At 41.7% G+C, this 20237-nt stretch overlaps 1 protein-coding gene across 1 annotated transcript in view; it reads right to left on the bottom strand.

Moving 5' to 3' along the window:
• Positions 1-20237, bottom strand: part of LOC126358228 (uncharacterized) — a 230950-nt gene that overhangs the window by 36883 nt on the left and 173830 nt on the right. The window contains exons 3-4 of the mRNA XM_050007530.1: positions 6690-6757; positions 652-784 (exon numbers count right to left, since the gene is read on the bottom strand). Of these exons, the coding sequence (XP_049863487.1) occupies positions 652-784; positions 6690-6749 (193 nt within the window). The 5' untranslated portion in view covers positions 6750-6757. The remainder of the gene's footprint in view (positions 1-651; positions 785-6689; positions 6758-20237) is intronic.

Below are 20237 nucleotides of genomic sequence, written 5' to 3'. Positions count from 1 at the left end.
ATTTTGGATCTCCTTAAATAAAAATCACCCAGTGAAACCTATTTGTTAACTAGGAGCGTTTTCACTCAGTATTCACGTAATCAATCCTATTTTAGACGAAAACCAATGTAAATCTTAATAATTCATGTTATTTACTTATTCATGCAAATTCGAGAAGTCAATTGACAAACTTCTTAAAAACGGCCTTTTTGTAACAAAGAATTACTCTGCCAAGTCAACAAATCTGTCTGTCATTTTAATAACATCTTAAATTATGTCACTCGATGTAAATTAATAACTTTTCTGCACAAATTATGATAACAAATGTATATGTGACTTATAAACTATATCTCTTTTTAGTAGTTCTTTGACAATGTTATAAATACAAGCAGCAGGAAGGGCCGGGGGCGCAGTCGGAATGTCACTACTTCCTTTGGTGTATAGTCTTTCAGATTTATTACCCCTGACATGATTGGAAATGCAGTGTACGTGGTACTGTGCACAGCAGAACATCAATAACACATCTGTACAGTCTAAATAATACACTCAAGACAAATAATTTTGTAGACAGAAACTGGTTTAATTAGAGTATATATTGCAACTTCTCCAAAGAGGATTTAGCGGACGCGGTGATCTCGTGTGCAGAGTGGCAGCTCGAGGCGCGTGGCTCACCATTGGCGCCGCCGCAGTAGAGCTCGTTGTCGTTGTAGTTGACGGGTGTCAGGTAGCCGAACCTCCACATGGAGTTCCTGGCGGGCGGGTCCATGAGGCGGGCGTGCGCCTCCACTGCACGCTGGCCGACCATCTGGAAAAACAATGCGTTTCAACTGGTAATGACCGCTGTCTACTATGACATTTGGTTGTGTTGTCTGTCGTTGTTCTGCAATCGTCATTATTTCAGTCACCTAAATACAAGGACGAAATTAAATTTCTCCAGAAAATGATAAAACACTAAAACTTAAATAGCAGAAACAAGTTACCATTTATTTATTTACTTAAAATCTCTGACTGTGTTAATAATGTAATGTTAGAAAAACTGGATAAGTGCTTGTAGGACTCGCACTCTAAATGTAAATGTCGTGTGATGAGGGCCTCCAGACGGATAGACCATTCGCTGGGTGCAAGTCTTTCGATTTGACGCCACTCCGGCGGCTTGCGCGTCGATGACCGTATTATTTGATAACATGGAGTTAGAACCTTGTATTTTTTACACCGTCAAGGGACGGTTGACCTTGGTATATGGCGTAAAGTTCAACTTGGTACTTCAAACCGTTCCTGAGAAAAAAGGGATACTAAAAGACAAACAGACGGTCAACAAATGGCAAACAAATTCTATTTCATGTGACATAATTAAAATTAACAATTTTCGAACTTTTTTCGTTACATGTACTGTGAAACCTTACTTCTTCTCACGTTTTGTGATTCTACGTTAACAGTAAGTACTCTATAGGTTTTGATGAGTGAGTTTGAAACTATATGTGACATAAATGGCTTTATCTTTTGGTTGCATTGAGGCAGAAGCTTAAAGTTTCCACACCGCCTTGGGACTATAGACCTCAGTATGTGCCGTAGGTTGCAGCTTGATATGTCTACCCGTCCATGAAGAAAAGGTGTCTGAACACACGGATAGACAAGCGGACAACAAAGTGGTCCTATAGAGGTTCTGTTTTACCGATTGAGGAACGGAACCCTAAAGAGAAGAATTTAATGAATATGACAATATTGATGCCACTATTTCCCCTCGTATGAAGAAAATGTCTGATTCAGTAATAAACATTACAGACTGTAACAGATTGGTGAAACACCCTTTTGCGATATCACATCAGATTCAGTTTTACGTCTTACATTTTTCCAATACAGTAACAACGTTTCATTAGGTACACAAAACTAAAAATAAACACCTTTATAGTTATTTCAGGTACACCTAAGATAAAAAAAAAACGACGCACCGCGAATGATTTATTCGAATGGGACGGAAACCGGTAGATGTGATGCACATATACAGACAATCAATTGAATACAGTTTCAGAAAAAACCAGATGATTTATTCAAGAGCAAGAGCTTCACAAATTGAACAAGTTAATAACGTACTGGTCCAGCTCCAGTTCTTATGTAAGTAATTACTCGGCTTAGCATTGATAGAGTTGTTTGATGTTCTCGTGAGAATGTCGTGCCAGATTCTGCGCAATTGGTGGTTTGGATCGTCAAAATCTAGAGCTGGATGGGGGGCCCTGCCTACAATGCTCCAGACTTTCTCAATTGGAGTGAACTCTTGCCGTGTGCAGTCGCGAATTATCTTGCTGAAATGTGAAGTCAGGATGCCTTGCCATGAGAGGCAACAAAATAGGCCATAGGCTACCGTCGATGTATCGGTATCGCTGTGCTTTCACTATACAACGGATGATAGCCAAAGGCTCTTGCTACGAAGTGAAATGGTACCCCAGGTCCATCACTCTTGGCTGTGAGATCATATGGCAGGCGACAGGTGGGTAACTCATCGCTGTCCAGGGCATCCCCAGGCACGTCTTCGGCCAGGAATCTCAAAGACTGGAGTAGGATTGTCTTCAGTGATGAGTCGCGATGGCCAGCGAATACGTCTCTGGAGATGTCCCAGAGAGCGGTGGTATCCCAACCCCACTGTCACCCCCCATACGGCCTGATAACGTGGAGTGATAGATTCAAGTACCATTTTATTTCATAACAGACCAATTTTGTTATCAACTGCGGCATTCTTGCTGCACAGCGGTACGTCAGCGATATTCTGCGACCGTTTTTGTTGCCCTTCATGGTAAGCCACCCTTGGTTCACACTACAGTAAGATAATGTCCGTCCACACACGGCTAGAGTTTTTGCAGTGTGTCTTCGTGCTTGCGAAACCTACCTCGGCCACCAAGATCGCCGGATCTCTCACCAATTAAGAACATTTGGAACCTTACTTCGCAGGACCTCCCAAGCAGCTAGGGATTTTGACGATCTAAAGCGCCAATTTCATGGAATTTGCCACGACATCCCTCAGGATGACATTCAACAGCTCTATTAATCAAAGCGAAGCCGTGCAACTGCTTGCATCAGGGAAAGAGGTGGACCAACGCGTTATTAATTAGGTCAACTTGTTTAGCTCTTTCTCTTGAATAATTCATCCAAATTTTCTAAAACTATAATGCATTATTTATCTGTACATGTACATCAAATCTCTCGATTTCCGACCCAATTGATAACTCCTTCGTGGTGCGTCGTATTTTCTGTTTTAAATTGTAGTAGAACCAGTCCTTATAGACGTACTCTAATGCAATCATATATTACAAATTATCGTTTACCGAGGTTTTTAAAGATAGAACTGTCTTAACTTTGGGAGAATGCGGTGTATTTAATTGTTCAGAATAAAGATGCAACACAATTAGTAGATGGTGCTGTTAAGTAGGAAAGGACAAGCAAAGATTATTCATGGTAGTTAAATACGGTGTATACAGTGTGAGGTAGCTACGACAGGTATCGCAAATACCGTATATCTAGTACGTGTTAATAAAGACGGGTTTTTGGAGATGCATAATTTGCACAATCAAAACACAAAAATCCTTGTATAGCTTTCAGAGTGCAGTAATTAATTTTGAATGCTGTGTACAATGTTAGTTTACGAGATCTGTTGCTTTTTCTTAAGTTATATCTCGAACCATTCCAAACACTGAGCGAGGTGTCGAAGTGAAAAAACATTTGACTCGTGTTTGGAAGGGTGGTGGTTCAAACCGCCATCCGGTCATACAGATTTAGGTTTTCCATGATTTCCATAAATCGCTTAAAGCAAACATCTCGGTGGTTCCTGTAACAAAGCACAGTCTTTTCGTTCTGCATCTTTCCCTAGTTCGAGCTTGTGGTCCGTCTCTAATGACCTCGTCTCAACTCTGATCTTCCTCACTTGCTTCTTTCGAATTAAAACGAAAGATTGATAACATAAATGAACAGAGTGAATGCAAAAATTTAACTCTGATGGTTTCGCTATGCAACTATCCATCGGACGTTATGAATTTTCTGCGATGAACCACAATTGCCTGCTTCGAATAATAGTTGAAATATTTTGAGTGAGTGGCAGTTTTCTATAGTTCGTTAAAAGGACCTATTTGTAGGAAGTCTTACGAGGACGCTTAAATAGAACTCATGTTTTTGATGAAACGTTCGTAATGAAGTGTTACAAACATTTGAGTCATATCTCTCCAAACCAACCACTTGAGACAGCGTTACAATTGGTATCCGTCAAGGGAAGTTTCTAGTTACATCGCAGTTCGTGCAATTAGATTTACTGATATCCTCAGCATTTGCTTGGTACCTATGTTCACAACATATCCCGTCTGTGCGTAATATGCTAATAATATCGTTTCTTTATCAAACACTGCAAACAAACTGAGCCGTGCGCGGCTCGTGTTCATGACGTTTATTGTTTGTCATCTTCTTTTGCGGTACTGCCGCCTCCTTTTCTTATTCGATTTAACGGCTTCACTAAGTTGCTGGTTTGCTTCCCCGTGAGTGGCAGCAACAGCGCTTATCGATAAGTGCACTGTAGTACCATGTCTAGAGCGACCGATAGTATTTCCGGGACGTCAGTCAGTCAGTCAGTTAGTATGGACGGAGCGCCAGTGAGGCGCGGACAGCCAGTATTCGCCGACCACTGGCGATACACTTCAACTGTCCAACGGAAGGAGATTGGAGCGGGAACGACCGCTGGTTGGTCGTTCGGTTGGTCATCTCATTGGGCGACGTGTATTTGGTCTTTTGACCCTTTCTGAGCCTCGCCAGTTGGTCATCTAGCCAGACGTGGGACGGTTCCTTCCTTGTGGAGGGATGACGTGGCCAATGCGCTAGAGCTACCTCTGCATGATTGGGTCCGAGCTGTGTCTCCGAGTTCCGAACGGATATAGAGTTGAGTCGGGTTGGAGCTGCAGTGAGCTTCGGACACCCAAGTCTCTCCCGACCGTTAGCGACACATACCTTGAGTGAAGACGACCTCGTTTGGTCGTTCTGTCGGTCTTCCCATGGGACGACGTATATTTGGTTCAAAGGGTTCAAATGGCTCTGAGTACTATGGGACTGAGGTCATCAGTCCCCTGGAACATAGAACTACTTAAACCTAACTTACCTAAGGACATCACACACATCCATGCCCAAGGCAGGATTCAAACCTACGACGGTAGCGGTCGCGCGGTTCCAGACTATAGCGCCTAGAACCGCTCGGCCACCACGGCCGGCCGTGTATTTGGTCGCCAACCCCTTATGGAAACACTGTGTGTGTCGACTTGTGGTTTCTCCTCTTTGTTTCACAGTGATTGGTTTTAGGATTGTCGCAGTTCTTGGTGCAAGTGTTTACGTGGAACTGTGTGTAGTTTCTGTAATTTCCACTGAGCAGATCTACGCTGTCTGCGTGCTGGAGTGGCCAGTCGGTCGGTTGCGACAGAAAATAGCGCGTGTGTGTTTCCCCGCCGTGTTTATGCTGTCCGGCACGGCGTGTAGTTCAACAGTCTTGTCTTTTTTTCATGTTTTTCAGTGGTTATTGTGCCTTGGATGTATTTAGATACCCATATTTGAAGACGTAGTGCTGCTGGTGTCTTCGCCCTCGCTGACATGTTCGATTGTCGTGCCGTAGGTCGGCGGAAGGGAATTGATTAGGTTGTTGGCCGGTCCTTCAGTCGTCCCTGGGTGGGTTGTGGGTTGCCATCCGTTTATTTAGTATTAAGCTTGGCTGTCTGTCTCACCTAAACTTATATTAGGGTTACTTCCGCAGACCGACCCTTGGAGCACTTCTGAGCACCACTGTTAAGCCTTCAGCCGTGTATTAATTTAGTTTGTTTTAATGTTCGGTATGCGGCCTTCAGCCAAACTTCTACGTGAAATATTTTAACATAAGGCCTTCAGCTGTTGTAAAATTAAAATTTGAAAAATCCTTTGTTTAAAACCTTGAGAATTTTCTGGTGTCTGAAGTTTTGTTATTCAGGCCTTAAGCCTCGAGTGGTTCTATAATCAGTATACGACCTTCAGTAGGACTTTATGTGAAATGTTTTAATTGTGGCCTTCAGCCGAGTATTTATGCAGAAGTTTTTTAACTAAGGCCTTCAGCTGCTTGTATTCCTTAAGATAATTTTAATAACTTATATTCGAGTTTTCAGCCGTATTGTTTCTGAATGCTTCTAAGCGGATGCCTGATTGTTTTTAGCAAACAAAGTTTGTGTGTTTCTGAAACTAACAGCAACTGTTCTTGGCCCCTTTCCACAACTACAATCCTGATCCGCTCTGTCCTGCGAACCCAGAGTTCACAAACATTTATTTTCCTTTCCCACACAAATGTTAATAAAACTTTCGTTTATGATCTTCGTCTGATATCTATGATTTTACAGATACGTGTGTAATTTCTGCAGTACTAGACCCTTTTAGAGCAATTAATTGCTTAGTTCTTCTATATCGTTAAAATGTGTATAGTTTTATGTGATCTTTAGTTAATTTTAGTTCCTTAGGGTCAGCTTCCTAGATTTTTACGTGGCCCACTGTACATCCAACTACATTTCCTCATCTCTTCTCTCTTCTTTTCCCTCGCCCCGATCGACTTTGCCATTTCTTGCAATCCTTGTCATTTCACTGAACGTATTATGCATGGTTAAACTATGTTATCTTTAATTTCATGTAATGCGAAGAACATTTTAGCGACTCAACTTTGCCTCTTTACTTACCTGCAACAGCAGTGCCCATATTAGCAGAGCCCTTTGTAGTAATTCGTTCCCTGGAATCATCTTGCTTCCTGAAAAGAAAGAAAACAGGAAGAAAATTACAGAATTTTCTTAGCATGAAACGTCAACATACAGACGACACAGAATGCTGTGGTTCTAATCCAAATACCAACCACTGATTTACATTTGCCTTTAGTTTAGTCCAGGTGATTGTCGAGCAGTTTTTCAAACAAGAAAACAAATCATTGTTTTTCTCTTAGAATGAGTGAAATGTGAGCGGCCTCTACCTTGTGTGATGTCATTGCTAATAGGAAGCCAACCTCATGTAGGAACTGCAACATTGTATTGTTTGTAGTACAGAATTCCACGAACGACAACTTAAACAAAATGAAATAAAATGTACATGCGCAGAAAGTTTCTGTAAGACCAGGGAAAGAAATGTGATCCTCCTGCTAAACTTACGATATTATCTTCTAGGTGATTAATGAAACAAATCCTGTGATGCGAGACTCAAAAATGATTTCACCAAAAATATTCAGGCATATGGTAGTTTAGAAACGTGTAATGTGGGCGTTTAGTGGCTCCCGACGTGGAAGCATTAAGCAGGCGACTTTAACACTCCATAGAAATGTCACCAGCGTCGTTAAGCGAAAAGTCGTTCCAGGTTGAGTGATGTGGACATGCCGACAGTTGTCAGCGAGTCGCTCACTCTGGAATACTATCTACACCTCCTCGCCTACCAGAATCTCCTCTGCGGCTCCTTTATGAAACCGATATCGCCGTCCTGCTCCACAAGAGAGATCAGTTTTCATAAAATGCAAATGAGATAAATGAATACAAGCCACCTCTTTACTTATGAAGGTGTCTTGGTGCCCTAGCTGTATCGGCATCTACAAACCTGCCTGCACACACACACACACACACACACACACACACACACACACACACACACACACACACACCATTCTATGTCTCTAGCAAACACTGCGAAGTGATGAATGTGCACGTCTATATGTCGAGAATCTCGGGTCTTAGCTACACACTCTCTGACTATTCCTTAGGTACTATTAATACGTAGTACTGTACATTACACTTTCCAGGTCTACATGCAGGTTTATAAACACATCGAATAAGAGTGGTACTATATTCCAGAGGATAGCAGATCACCAAATTTTCGTTTTCTTTTGTTTCCGCGAATGGCTTAAGTCGATTTCTACTTTGAAAAATGCACTGCTCTTTTCCTCCTATTCTTCCCCAATCCGATCTTGTTTTCCGTCTCTGACGACTTGGTCATCGTTGTTGCTGGGCGTTTAACTTTCACCTGCCTTCCAGCCTTTCTTCCTTCGAATCTAGCCAAAGTAACCTCCAGATGCCCATCCGGCTAGCATGACTTAGGTATTTCATACTAAGTCAAATAATTTTAAGCCGGTGTTCAGGTGGTCTTTGCATCTTTTAAGAATATCACAGATAACTCATTCCGTCTGTCATGTTAGACAGAGCAAGTACACCATCTCTATTGATCTCAACGCCAAGAGGATGTAAAACTTTCTTAGTTTGGTTCTCCACTAAAATTTCTTCCTTTTTCCCAATTCTTTTCCTTCTGAACATTTAGTCATTGTCTCTCAAAACCATAAAATAATAACGTAAAATATTTGGGTGTAGAGTGTACACTGCACTAGTTTTCATTTTTACTTCGGTGGCTCCCACTGGAAACTGTAATATATTTATCTCCTTACTTCAAATAAGATCTTATACAAGTAAGAAGTGGAAGTTGATCAACGAAGCGTCTTTAGAAGTACTAGTACCAAAACGCTCACGTAACATGCACCATGGCTGCAGGATTGAATTTTTAGTAACGAAATCAGTTTCAAATAACGAAATATGTTTTGCTCGCTACCTCATCCCTGTATTAAGCAAATAAGCATAACCGGACACTTGATGCTGCAAGACAAGTCACTCTCGCCACGCGAGATGGCTACTTGAGCGCTCGTACGACGCCAATTAACAGAGACCCCACTGAGATGATGTCATACTCAGATACTTACGCTGTTGTACTTAAGATTTTGATCACAGCTCTAATTTGATGTCTGCATGACTTTATATACAGATAATCCCTTTCAAAAAAAGTCGGAGAGAAAAGATCACATACAGCTTATATGTTAAACGTTTCTTCAAAAATTCTTCAGATAATAAGGTGCATGAAAGGTATATGATCTCCCGTACATTAGTAAAAATGACAACTCCTCTGGAATATGCAAAAGATGATGTGCTTTCGCGAAAGTCGTATTTTTAGCAATACCACGTCAGCGTGGTAAAAATGAAATAGCACAAGCAATAAGCACTGTGGAAGAACGATGCAGCGAACGCTAGCGACACTCTCCCCTTCTAGGGGTTCATTAAATCTGCAGTGGTTGAACACTGAATTTCCACTGGCCATTTCATGGGATACTGGAAAGCCAAGCTAATCTTTCTATTTTTTATTTTTATTTTTTATTCTTTATTTATTTATTGTCATCAGTCTTCTCACTGGTTTGACATGCACCGATACGAATTCCTCTCCTGTGCCAAGCTTTTCATCTCAGGGTAGCGCTAGCAATCTACTCCTCAATTATTTGTTGGATGTGTTCCAATCTCTATCTTTCTCTAAAGTTTTTACCCCCTGCGGCTCCCCTGTAGTGCCATGGCAGTTAATTCTCTGATGTGATGGGATGTCCCATCAGTCCTATCTTCCTGTCCCTTCTCCTTCTCAGTGTTTTCTATATATTCCTTTCTTTGCCGATTCTGTGAGTCCACCTTATTTTCAAAATTTCCTGTAGCACTACAGCTCAAATGCTTCGATTCTCTTCTGTTCCGATTTTCCCACAGCCCATGTTTCACTGACGTACAATGCTGTTCACCAAACGCACATTCTCAGAAATTTCTTCCTCAAATTGAGGCCTATGTTTGATACTAATACACTTCTCTTGGCCAAGAATGCCCTTTTTGCCAGTGCTAGTCTGCTTTTGATGTCGTCTTTGCTCCATTCGCCATGGGTCATTTTGCTGCCTAGGTAGCAGAATTCCTTAACATTATCTACTTCGTGATGACCAATCCTGATGTCAAGTTTGTTGCTGTTCTCATTTCTGCCACTTCCCATTACTTTCATCCTCCTACGATTTATTCTCACTCCATATTCTGTACCCATTACACTGTTCAACAGATGCTACAGTTCTTTTCCCCTTTCACTGAGGATAGCAATGTCATCTGCGAATCTTATCATTGATATCTTATCACACTGAATTTTAATCCTGCACTTGAATTTTATTTTCACTTCCGTTGTTGCTTCTCCGATATATATATTGAACAGTAGGGATGAAGGATGATATCCTCGTCTGATGCCCTTTTTGATCTTAGCACTTCATTCTTGGCCCCCCACTCTTATTTTCCCTCTTGCTTCTTGTACACACTATAAATTACCAGCTTACCCCTATTTTTCTCAGGATTTGAAACATCTTGCACCAATTTACATTGTATAATTCTTTTCCCCGGATCAACAAATCTTGTGAACAAGCCTTTTCTTTCAGTCTTGCTTCTATTATCAACCGCAACGTCAGAACTGCCACCACTCTTGTACCTTTACCTTTCCGAAATCCAAATTGATCGTCATCCAGCAGATTCTCAGTTTCCTTTTCCGTTCTTCTGTATATTATTCTGAACTATTAAAGTGACTGTGCGATTATTCACGCACTTATCAGCTCTTGCTATCTTCGGCATTGTGTGCATGACGTTTCTCCGAAAGTTTGATCGTATCTCACCACTCTCATACATTCTACTCACCAACATGAATAGTTTTTTCGTTTCCACTTCCCCAATTATGTTAGAAATTCCAGTGGAATGCTATAAATCCCTTCCGCCTTATTCGAGCTTGAGCCCTCCAAAGCTCTTTTAAATTCTCATTCTAATAGTGTATCCCGTATCTCATCTATATCGACTCCTGTTTCGTCTTCTATCACGTTATGAGACAATTCTTCCCCCTCACTATGGTCTTCAGTGTACTATATCCGCCTACCCGCTCTTTCCTCTGCATTTAACAATTGGACTCCCATTACACTCTTAATATTACAGCCCCTACTTTTAATTTCATTGAAGATTGTTTTCTACTTTTAATTTCATTGAAGATTGTTTTCACAAACTGCGACATGGTCGCGAATACAAACAGTGATCCAATACTGTCAATGTTTTTTTTTTTTTATTCCAGTCTTTGATCACAATATGAATTCTTTAGACGATGACCGGTTTCAGTCCGTAATGACAATCCTCAGATCTTTTTTACACCATGTCCTGAAGTGATAAGGCCATAATGGCTTCTTCAAAACATATAAATATAATCAGTTATAGCATCGTCATATAGATCTAAAATAAGGTGTAGAATAGGCCGCATCGTCAACACAGTCATTATTGCAACTGACTACGGAAGTATTGATATTCAAGAGGTGGACCCTGAAGAGTCAAAGAAACTAGTACATCTAACTAATATCGTGTAGAGCCAGAAACACGACGAGGCATGTACTCGACTAATGTCTGAAGTAGTGCTGAAGGGAATTGACACCATGTATTCTGCAGGACTGTCCACAAATCCGCTAGAGTACGAGAGAGTGGAGATCTCTTCTGAACAGCTCGTTGCAAAGCATCCCAGATATGCTCAATAATGTTTATGTTTGGGGAGTTTGGTAGCTAGGGAAAGTGTTTAAGCTCAGAAGAGTGTTCCTGGAGCCACTATGTGGCAATTCTAAACGTGTACTGTGTCACATTGTCCTGCTGGAATTGGCCAAGTCCGTCGTAATGCACAATCGACATCAATGTATGCATGTGATCAGATAGGATGCTTATGCACGTCTCAACTGTCAGAGTCGTATCAACTGCATCCCACGCCCCCCACCACTACAAGCACACCATTAGAAAGCCTCCACCAGCCTGAACAGTCCTCTGATGACATGCAGGATCCTTGAATTGATGAAGTCGTCTCCATACCCATACACGTCCATCCGCTCCACACAACTTCAAACGATAAACGAGATTCGTCCGACCAGTCAACATGTTTCCAGTCATCAACAATCCAATGTCGGTATTGAAGGACCCAGGCAAAGCGTAAAGCTGTTGTCATGCAGTCATCGAGGGTACACAAGTGAGCCTTCGGCTCCGAAAGCCCATATCGATGATGTTTCGTTGAACTGTCCCCACGCTGACACTTGTTGATGGCCCTGCGTTGAAATATGCAGTAGTTTGCGGGAGGGTTGCACATCTGTCACGTTAAACGATTCTCTTCAATCGTCATTGATCCCATTCTTGCAGGATCTTTTTCCGGCCACAGCGATGTCGTATTCCTGATATTCACGGTATACTCGTGAAATGACCCCCCCCCCCCCCTCCCCCCGCTTCGCTACCACGGCTATGGCGATTCTGTGTCCCAGCGCTTATGCGCCGACTTTAAAACCACGTTCGAACTCACTTAAATCTTGATAACCTGCCGTTTTAACAGCAGTAAACGATCTAACAACTGTGCCAGACACTTGTTGCGTTATAGAGACGTTGCCGACTGCAGAGTGTGTTTCAATACGCATGAGTGGCCGAGCGGTTCTAGGCGCTTCAGCCCGGTGCGCGCGACCGCTACGGTCGCAAGCTCGAATCCTGCCTCGGGCATGGATGTGTGTGATGTCCTTAGGTTAGTTAGGTTTAAGTAGTTCTCAGTTCTAGGGGACTGATGACCTCAGATGCTAAGTCCCATAGTGCTCAGAGCCATTTTTTTGTTATTTTTCTATTGTAGAAACTGAAGCCCCAAGTGCGATATCCGTCAGCGACTGCGATGACAAGGTGCCAGGCTGGTTCACCAGCGGCGCTCTGCTCGGCTGCCTTGCTTCGAGAACTGTGCTGTTTGTGGCAGACTCACCCCTGTACTACGTACAGTAGGGTCCATAGTGTCATCAGTGTAGCATCAGAACCCCAGTGCAGTGAAGCTCTAGCTTCCAGCCAGTACGGATACACTGCACATATCGAGCAAGTCATCTACTGTACTCTGTATGCAAATAAACGAATACACTTTTACATACACGAAGCTTCAATTTTGTTGCCTGAGCCATAGTATCCCAGGATTTAATTAGAAATAGCTCCCATACTCCGGATCTGACCAAGGCTTTCAGAAGATCTTTGGTTTTTGGTTGTAAGTAAAACGTCTGAAGATGAAGTATCCTCAGAAACATCCCCAATTGGAACAGCTTGTGCCTCACTGCCATCTCATCTGGTATTGTCTAAAATATCTCTGACTCTGGAATGAGTCGTTAGTAGGAGAGCCTGCCGCATCTAGAGAAGCGTTAGTACACACCTGTGTTTGGTCACTTTATGTTCTTATGCTTCGATCCGACCACTTCACCTACTACGACTACTGTCACGAAAACGGACTTGTCACAGTTTATTGTGTTGGCTGGAGTCTCGCTTGATGTTCACCGACGATTAGGCCTGCAGTTCCGCACTGGACTTGTAATTTGTGAAAACTGTACGTGTGCCTCGTGCTCAAATACAAGACGTATACTATGTTTCTACAGTAACTGGAACCTTATTGTAATATTTCGTCAATCCTTTCAGAAATACCTCGAAGGCTTCAGCATAACACCTCTACGAACAACCACGTATTCTCCGTTGCATTTCAATCACAGCACTGCCAACCTGAGTGTAACTGCTATTTAAAACAACTGAGCTCACATTTTTTGTGCATGTCATTAATAGAATCAGAAAAATTGTACGGAAATACTTTAGATAAGGCTGTTTGTGACGTAAGACACTAGGATACTCATTTCTATTAAACTGTGGTGTGTATTAACGCAAAAATTGCATTACCGACAACGTTTAAAAGTTTTGTCCCATTTATACATTAGCATGACAGCCTGTCAATTAAACAAAAACACAGATTCAAAATGGCAAGAAAAATAAGTGGCAATAGCTTTCCTGGGAACAAATTGTCTACACGGTGTCCGGCTGCAGAGAGAAATGCCAAGGGCGTCGGGCCACAGCAGTCTGCTGCCAAAATTATTGGATGGCTCTGCCGACCCTGCAGTCGGCGCCAGGTCCTTGCGTTACTAAGTAACGCCAGTGCGTCTCCCATGTGAATGTCGATAACACTTCACATTTTTCCTATTATCAGTACTTACAGTTTTGCGAAACTAATGGCATGCTTTAATGCATCATATTTGTGGCTTCAAGGCAGAATTTTACGTGTTTAATAAGTAAAACATTCGTAGATTAATCCAAATCGTACTTTTGGGAGCAATCACCGGTGAGTAGAAAAGATGACAGGTCGTTCTAGTGTGTAGAAAAGGTCATAGGAAAAGGCGCGGACCTACAGACATGAATATCTCGTTGACTTTCGTAATGTGCCTTGTCTTTACTTATGATTTCAATCAAAAGGATTCTGCAGGTGCGTGTCGTGTGAAGCCCAGTTTTTCCGGTTCTTTCGCCAGGTACAGAAGATCGCAGATAATGAAGAACAGGCTGCTACCGTTTTTCTGGTGTCCCTGAAAGTTATCGATGCATTTGTGAACGGTAGGTTATGAATAAGATACGTGATTACTGAATATAGCGACAGACATGTCGTAGGACTGAAGGCTTGTTAAGTGAGTAAAGTAGGTCATTCTTCACGAAGAAACATCGTCAGAAACGGAAGTGGCATCCGGCGTACCACAAAGAAATCCAATAGAACCGTCACTATTAACAACACAGTTAGGCCATGACTCTCAAATATTTCCACAACCGTTTAATACATCGTTGTTCCGTTTTCGCTTGTATCAATTGCGTCGTTTGATTTACTAAACAATTTATAGTTTTTCTTATGTCAATGTTACTTTCATAGATTTCGGCATCAACTTGGGACTATAGTGATATTCTGCTTCCTATGTCGTAAAGATTCAAAAGAATGAAGCTGAGCTGCTGATCGCTCTCCCAATTCTTACTAATGGTTTTGGATATGCGTAAATCTCTTAGATAACTTACGCATGCTGTTTCGAGCTTATGAATCAGATAGGCTGCTCTGAGCTACGTTTGACCTAAACTTCCTCTGCAAGGAACAGTCATAGATATCTTCGTGAACATAAATGTGAAAATAGACTGTTTTAACCCTTTGCGATAAATCACTTGCAACAGTAACAGCCTTAAAGTGTCTCGGAGTCTCAATAGGGAGCGGCTTGAAGTGGAACGACCACATAAGAGGAAGTGCAGGAAAAACAAATACGAAGTTGAGATTCTTAGCGAGAAACTCAAGGAAATGTAATTCATCCACAAAATAAGTGACGTACAAAACACTCCTCCGACCGATTATTTGGCATTACTCAACTGACTGGCATAATTACCCGACCGAATAAATGGAAGAGACAGGGAAAATCCAACTAAAAGCGACTTTTTTTAAAATCACTGGTTACTTTAATTAGCCCAAGAGCGTAATGGAGATGCTCATGAGGCTCCAGTGGAGAGGAGAGGCTCTGCATCAGGGAGAGGGGAGATTTTACAGTTTTGGCAGTGTGGGTTTCAAGATGAGTAGGACATCGCATTACGTCCACCTACATATACATCTCGTGAAATAATCATAACGGGAAAATAGAGAAGCTGTAGCTCGAATGAAATCTTAAAGACAGATTTATTTTTCAGGAACACGAAGGGGCAATAACAGTGATGTAAGAAATATCCTCCACCAAACAGTGAAGATACTTGCGGAGTGCAGATGTAGATCGCTGTCGCCAGGCATATCGTTGCTACAAATTGCATGAATATGTTGAGACGACGCGGCCATTTCGATGCACTTTTAATTACTTATCTAATGCTTTGACCACACTTTTATTTTTTTCAGCAACACTTTACACGTTTCGACTTTCCGTCATTTTCAAAGGCTACAAAATAAAACTCAAAACTGGTATCTGAAGATATAAAAACATGAGTACCATTGATAAGAGATGTAGTACAACGACTAGAATATGGCTTCCTATCTTATCGGTGTTACGTCGCTCGTATAGAAGAGTTCATTGGATACATTGTATCAAGTGAACATTCTCAATCAAGAGATAAGTGCAAACTGCTACTAAGGGAAAATTTTGGAAGTCCAGTGGACTGAACCGCTAGGCGACGCTGGGTACTTGGAACACGCTGCAATTAGTTTTTGTTTACTACAGCAATTTTCATCGTTTCATCAGTAACCGTGGAAATCACTTTACAGTGTTTTACAGAAAGGTGTTACCTTACAAGGCAATGTGTAACAGCAAGCATAATATCAGTTTAGGGCTAAAAACTAACAGTAAGTTACGGAACGAAGTGCGAAACTCGATTGAGGCCAGGCGCGACAAGTATAACACGGGAGTTTACAGGTTTACGTGTGGTGATTGAGAAAATTTTTATATCGGATACACGGGTAGGTCCTTCAACGAACGTGTTGGAGAACAGCAATGAAGGTTGTATAAAAAGGCGTCTATTACGAAACAGCCACTCGTTAGGCGAAATTCAAACTAATTTTACAATTCTGGACAACGCCCCAAATCGGCTGCCATGAAATATGCTTGAGGAATTATAGATTTTGCAGAGTAAAACAAAATTTTCGTCAGAAATATTAAACGAACTAATACACAAAAATGTCAACAACTGGTTTGCCTATTTACGGAGCACTTATTGTTCTACTGCTATCCTGCGGCATCAACAGGTGGCGACGCTCTACAGTTCGCCGCTACACAGTATTCTGTTTGTGATAAATAGTGTGGCATTCCGTATTACATCTGTGTACCTTTGGCTTCCTCCTGTGTTTTGTTTTGTGCACAAGATGAGTACAAATCTAATTGTTTGCTACACTCTTAATGTCATTCGCGCTGATTGGTCACAGGCCGAGTGGCTGCTCAGAGCTTCACGCTGCAGGGTAGAAGTTAAAATATGTTGACAGCAGGGCTGCTTTAGCCATTCCACGACGCTTTCGCGTTTTTTCATTTAAAGCTGACATTTTATAAAAACTGGTAGATACAATAGTACAAAAGGTTTTACAGGATTTTTAATATGTCAGTAGCAATATTATGTACCCCTACATCCCCTTCTCCCTCCTTTGATACGTCATGGCGCTCTACACTGTTCATTATTAACAGAAAACACTTCTATGGTCATTCAAATACAGAAGATCTCAGTACGTTATCTTCAGTGTGGCAACTTTAATCAATTCCCTTCCGACTCTTTAGTAATCTCTATTATGTTAACTTTTACTAAATATTTATGAGCTTTCACTGATGACAGTAATTTATGTGGTGTAAGTTGTCAAAAACCTAAAAGATTTGATTGTTAACAGACAGTTGGCTCCAGCGCCAATCAGTACATTCTTTCAATGTATTAGTTTCGACCACTAAAAGAAATATAATAAAATAAAATAAATGAAATGAAAGACCAATCTATTACACACTGTTTTGTAAGGTAACACCATTAAGGAAAACATTGTAAATCGATTTCCACGGCTGGTGATGAAATTGTTTTATCGGATGTAACGATGAAAACTGTGATTGTAAACAAAATTAAATTGCATCATGTACCACTCACCCAGCGACATCTGGCGGTTTATTCCACGTGACTTCCAAAATTTTCCTTGGTAGCAGTTTGCGCTTGTCTTGTGACAGGATGTTGACGTGATATAACGTATCAAATGAACAATTTTATATGACTGGCATAACACTGTTAAGATAGGAAACCATATTCTAGGCGCTGTACTCTGTCTCTTATCAATGGTAAAATGTATCATATTTTCATATCTTCTGATACCAGTTTTGTGTTGTATTTTATAGCCTTTGAAAATGATGGAAAGTGAAAACGCGCGAGGTGTTGTTGGAAAAATGAAAGTGTGGTCAAGACGCAAGAAAAGTTTTTAACAGTGCATATCGTTGCCACTGAGCTACAGACCACCCTAAAGCAGTATATGCTGCTGAACGAAGAGATTCGCTTATCTGTCAGAGAACCTGACAGAATTTCGGAATGTACAGCAGTCGAATACCAGTAGCTGAAATTTTGTTATTGCTGCAGCGTTGACTCATTTAATTCATATAACGCTACACCATAAGAATTCAATTCATTTATGTTGTCGAGAGCATTGTTTGAACATAGATCCCATTAATGATCATAAATAATTCTATATATCGGCAAGCTCATTTCGTTCATGAAGCCCAAGTTCAAGAAAAAGTCAACTTCAAGTAAAACAGTCATTCATTACTGTTGATCAGGAAAATGTGAAAATATCTACGTCCTCCTAGAAGATCAGACTATTTTCTTTTGCAACCACTGTCACGTTTTCTTCGTAACGTATGTAGCAATCTGATTAATGTAGCTAACTGTGATGAATAAGCATAGAATGTAGTATCACGTTTGTCACGTGAGGGGAAGGAGAAGGTGATAATCGGCAGGGACACATGGCTTACGCTTCTGAAACAGCATCAGATAAGTCATCGACATAAATATCTCAACCTGACAGATGAATACAGTGTATTACACTTCAAGATAAATTATAAAACAGAAAATAATGAACCTGTCGTTTCCTGAACAGAGACATAAACATTTTATATATCATGACTTTGTACCTCAGTATTTCAGGGAAAAATTGAGAACTGCTTTTCAATTAGGCTGTCTTTTCAGACGGGATCAACGAAAAAGTGTGAGCAACGTCAACCAATAGGATCTTTCTTCAGCGTTTAGCATATGTAACCCGAAAACATATATTTCGCCCAGCGCAGTATTTGAAACTCACACTACTGGCCATTAAAATTGCTACACCAAAAAGAAATGCAGATGACAAACGGGTATTCATTGGAAAAATATATTATACTAGCTGACATGTGATTACATTTTCACGCAGTTTGGCTGCATAGATCCTAAGAAATCAGTACCCAGAACAACCACTTCAGGCCATAATAACGGCCTTGATACGCCTGGGCATTTAGTCAAACAGAGCTTGGATGACGTGTACAGGTACAGCTGCCCATACAGCTTCAACACGATACCACAGTTCATCAAGAGTAGTGACTGGCGTATTGAGACGAGCCAGGTGCTCGGTCACCATTGACCAGACGTTTTCAATTGGTGAGAGATGTGGAGAATGTGCTGGCCATGGCAGCAGTTGAACATTTTCTGTATACAGAAAGGCGCCTACAGGACCTGCAACATGAGATCGTGCATTATCCTGCTCAAATGTAGGGTTTCGCAGGGATCGATTTAAGGGGAGAGCCACGGGTCATAACACATCTGAAATGTAACGTCGACTGTTCAAAGTGTCGTCAATGCGAACAAGACGTGATTGAGACGTGTAACCAATGGCACCCCGTACCATCACGCAGGGTGATACGTCAGTATGGCGATGACGAATACACGCTTCCAATTTGTGTTCACCGCGATGTCGCCAAACACGGATGCGAGCATCATGATGCTGTAAACAGAACCTGGATTCATCCGAAAAAATGAGGTTTTGCCATTCGTGCACCCAGGTTCGTCGTTGAGTACACCATGGCAGGCGCTCCTGTCGGTGATGCAGCGTCAAGGGTAACCGCAGCCATGGTCTCCGAGCTGATAGTCCATGCTTCTGCAAACTGCGTCGAACTGTTCGTACAGATGGTTGTTGTATTGCAAACGTCCCCATCTGTTGACTCAGGGATCGAGACGTGGCTGCACGATCCGTTACAGCCATGCGGATAAGATGCCTCTCATCTCGAGTGCTAGTGATACGAGGCCGTTGGGATCCGGCACGGCGTTCCGTATTATCCTCCTGAACCCACCGATTCCTTATTCTGCTAACAGTCATTGGATCTCGACCAACGCGAGCAGCAATGTCGCGATACGATAAACCGCAATCGCGATAGACTACATTCCGACCTTTATCAAAGTCGAAAACGTGATGGTACTCATTTCTCCTCCTTACACGAGGCATCACAGCAACGTTTCACCATGAAACGCCGGTCAACTGCTGTTTGTGTATGAGAAATCGGTTGGAAACATTCCTCATGTCAGCACACTGGCGCCAACAATGTGTGAATGGTCTGAAAAGCTAATCATTTGCGTATTACAGCATCTTCTTCCTGTCGGCTAAATTTCGCATCTGTAGCACGTCATCTTCATAGTGTAGCAATTTAAATGGGCAGTAGTGTAGTAATTTTATGTATAGTATAGCAAGACCCAATTTTTGTGATTTATCACTAACACCGGTCTCTCACAATCTGAACTCTCGTGTGTCTTTGTAAAATACAGGTGAAGAATCAAAGACTATCAAATGTGTGTAGCTCAGTTCTCTACTGGGTTTTCCAGACAAACACAGGATTCTCGAAATATTTCACTCACTTAATTTATAGTTTGCTTTTAATGTAGATGAACAGAACAGCCTCACATATAACTAAACCATACGTGAAACTTCCTGGCAGATTAAAACTGTGTGCCCGACCGAGACTCGAACTCGGGACCTTTGCCTTTCGCGGGCAAGTGCTCTAGGTTCGCAGAAGAGCTTCTGCAAATTTTTCAAGGTAGGAGACGAGATAC

Source organism: Schistocerca gregaria, chromosome 1 (genome assembly GCF_023897955.1).
Source record: "Schistocerca gregaria isolate iqSchGreg1 chromosome 1, iqSchGreg1.2, whole genome shotgun sequence".
Lineage (NCBI taxonomy): Eukaryota > Metazoa > Arthropoda > Insecta > Orthoptera > Acrididae > Schistocerca > Schistocerca gregaria.
Note: the sequence above shows the minus strand (reverse complement) of the source record. Positions and strands in the feature narration are given on the sequence as shown.